The 1,635-nt window shown below is 52.0% G+C and overlaps 1 protein-coding gene across 2 annotated transcripts in view; it reads right to left on the minus strand.

Annotated features, from left to right (window-relative positions):
• Hexb (hexosaminidase subunit beta) overlaps positions 1–754 on the minus strand; it is a 22,440-nt gene extending 21,686 nt beyond the window's left edge. Inside the window, exon 1 of one of the 2 annotated variants that reach the window (XM_029543895.1) lies at positions 431–754. In XM_029543895.1, coding sequence (XP_029399755.1) covers positions 431–657 — 227 coding nt within the window. In that variant the 5' untranslated portion in view covers positions 658–754. The remainder of the gene's footprint in view (positions 1–430) is intronic. The other variant, XM_021208195.2, reaches the window with a different exon arrangement.
• Positions 755–1,635: the final 881 nt, after the last annotated feature.

Raw genomic sequence — 1,635 nt, forward strand, 5'->3', positions numbered from 1 at the left:
AAAAAAAAAAAATTAGAAGCGATTAAAGATATCTGAATTGTTGCCACATACGGAGCTGAAAGTGACAGTCAACACTGGGGAATACCTCGGGCCCTTAGAAGATCCGTATTTAAGGATGCACTCAGAGGAGGTTCACTCTGCAGGCTAGGACCTTGTTGGAGACAGCTCAACTGCCCTTCTGAGGCCCAACAAACTGACTCCAGCGGAATCACGGGTTCCGTTGTTATTCTGAACCCATGCTAAGTAGGGTCCCTGAGCACCTAGGGCGCGAAGGAAGAAGCATGGACAGGTCAAGTCTTGGGCTTCGGTATGCAAAGTTTGGACCTAAGTTAGACTAAGTCATGCTGTCTTCCAGTCCGGTGAGACTCAAGTTGCCCGGCAATCCGTCTCTGTGCCCTAGGTCCCCTCCCCGCTGGGTGGAGCTGCTCACCGCCGAAACGCCTCCTGTAGCAGCGAGCAGGAAGGACCCGCTGTGGAATTGGGGCTGTGGTCGATGTTGAAGTCCTCCGAGATGTACAGCAGCCGCGGGAACATCTGCACCGAGCGCGGAAAAGGCCATAGCGCGGGTTGCAGTCGGGCCGAGACCACCAGGGCCAGCGACACCATCGTCACCAGCGCCTGCAGCAGCCCAGGGGCGCGACGCGGGGACCGCGGCATGACTGCTCCGCGAGTCTGGCTAGGCAAAGTCTTTGGACTAACCTTGTAGTCTGGGTCGCTGGGAAGAAAGCATCAGTGCCGGGGTCACCGAGTCAGATGACCGAGCTCCCCGCCCGGGCTCCGCCTCCGAGCGGCGATTGGCCCGGAAATTGAGGGCTGGCTCGGTGCAGAGGCGGTCGCGCTCTAGCCGGGATGCGGTGTGTGGCTCTGTCACGCCTGAGGAACTTGTTTGTGCAGCCCACTGACAAGCAAGACCTGTCTCTTCCTCCACTCCCCAGGCAGTGTTCTTGCCACTAAATCTAGACGGTGGTGACCTCTGACTGATAAAATCTCCCGAGTCAGAAATCCCTGGAGTTGACTTTGGAACTAATGGGAGGTTAAAATTTATGCATGGAAAAACAAAACTAGACAGAGGAGCATTTAAAACTTGAGATAGACGCGATGGACTAAATAATAGTAAAGTGATACAAAGAGAGTAATTCTGTAGTGGAGATTAATGTCGACGTATAATTTTCCAAAGACCTTTAAAACGATTAGATAGAGGGAACGTGCATCAAAGATTACAGTATGTCTAAACACAGGAGGACTCGTGGAAAGGCAACTTAGTAGGTAAATAGATGCTAGAAGATTGCTGGAGAGATGGCCCAGCAGTTAAGAACTCTGTTCTCAAAAGGAACCCGGGGGTCAATTTCCAGCACCCACTTGGTGGCTCACAACTGCCAGTAACTCCAGTCCCAGGGAATACTTCATCCTTCTGGCCTCTGAGGGCACCAGGCATGCATGTGGTACACCGCCGATGTACAACAGACAAAACACCCATACACATTGTGGTGGCTATTCCTGGTTGTCAACTTGTCTACATCTGGAATGGACTACAATCCAGAATTGGAGAGCACATCTGTAATCCAGATCATGAGGCTGGAAGACACAAGATTCTGACCTGGATCTTGACACAGAGATCTTGAGACAAAGTGACCA

This window comes from Mus pahari, chromosome 11 (genome assembly GCF_900095145.1).
Source record: "Mus pahari chromosome 11, PAHARI_EIJ_v1.1, whole genome shotgun sequence".
NCBI lineage: Eukaryota > Metazoa > Chordata > Mammalia > Rodentia > Muridae > Mus > Mus pahari.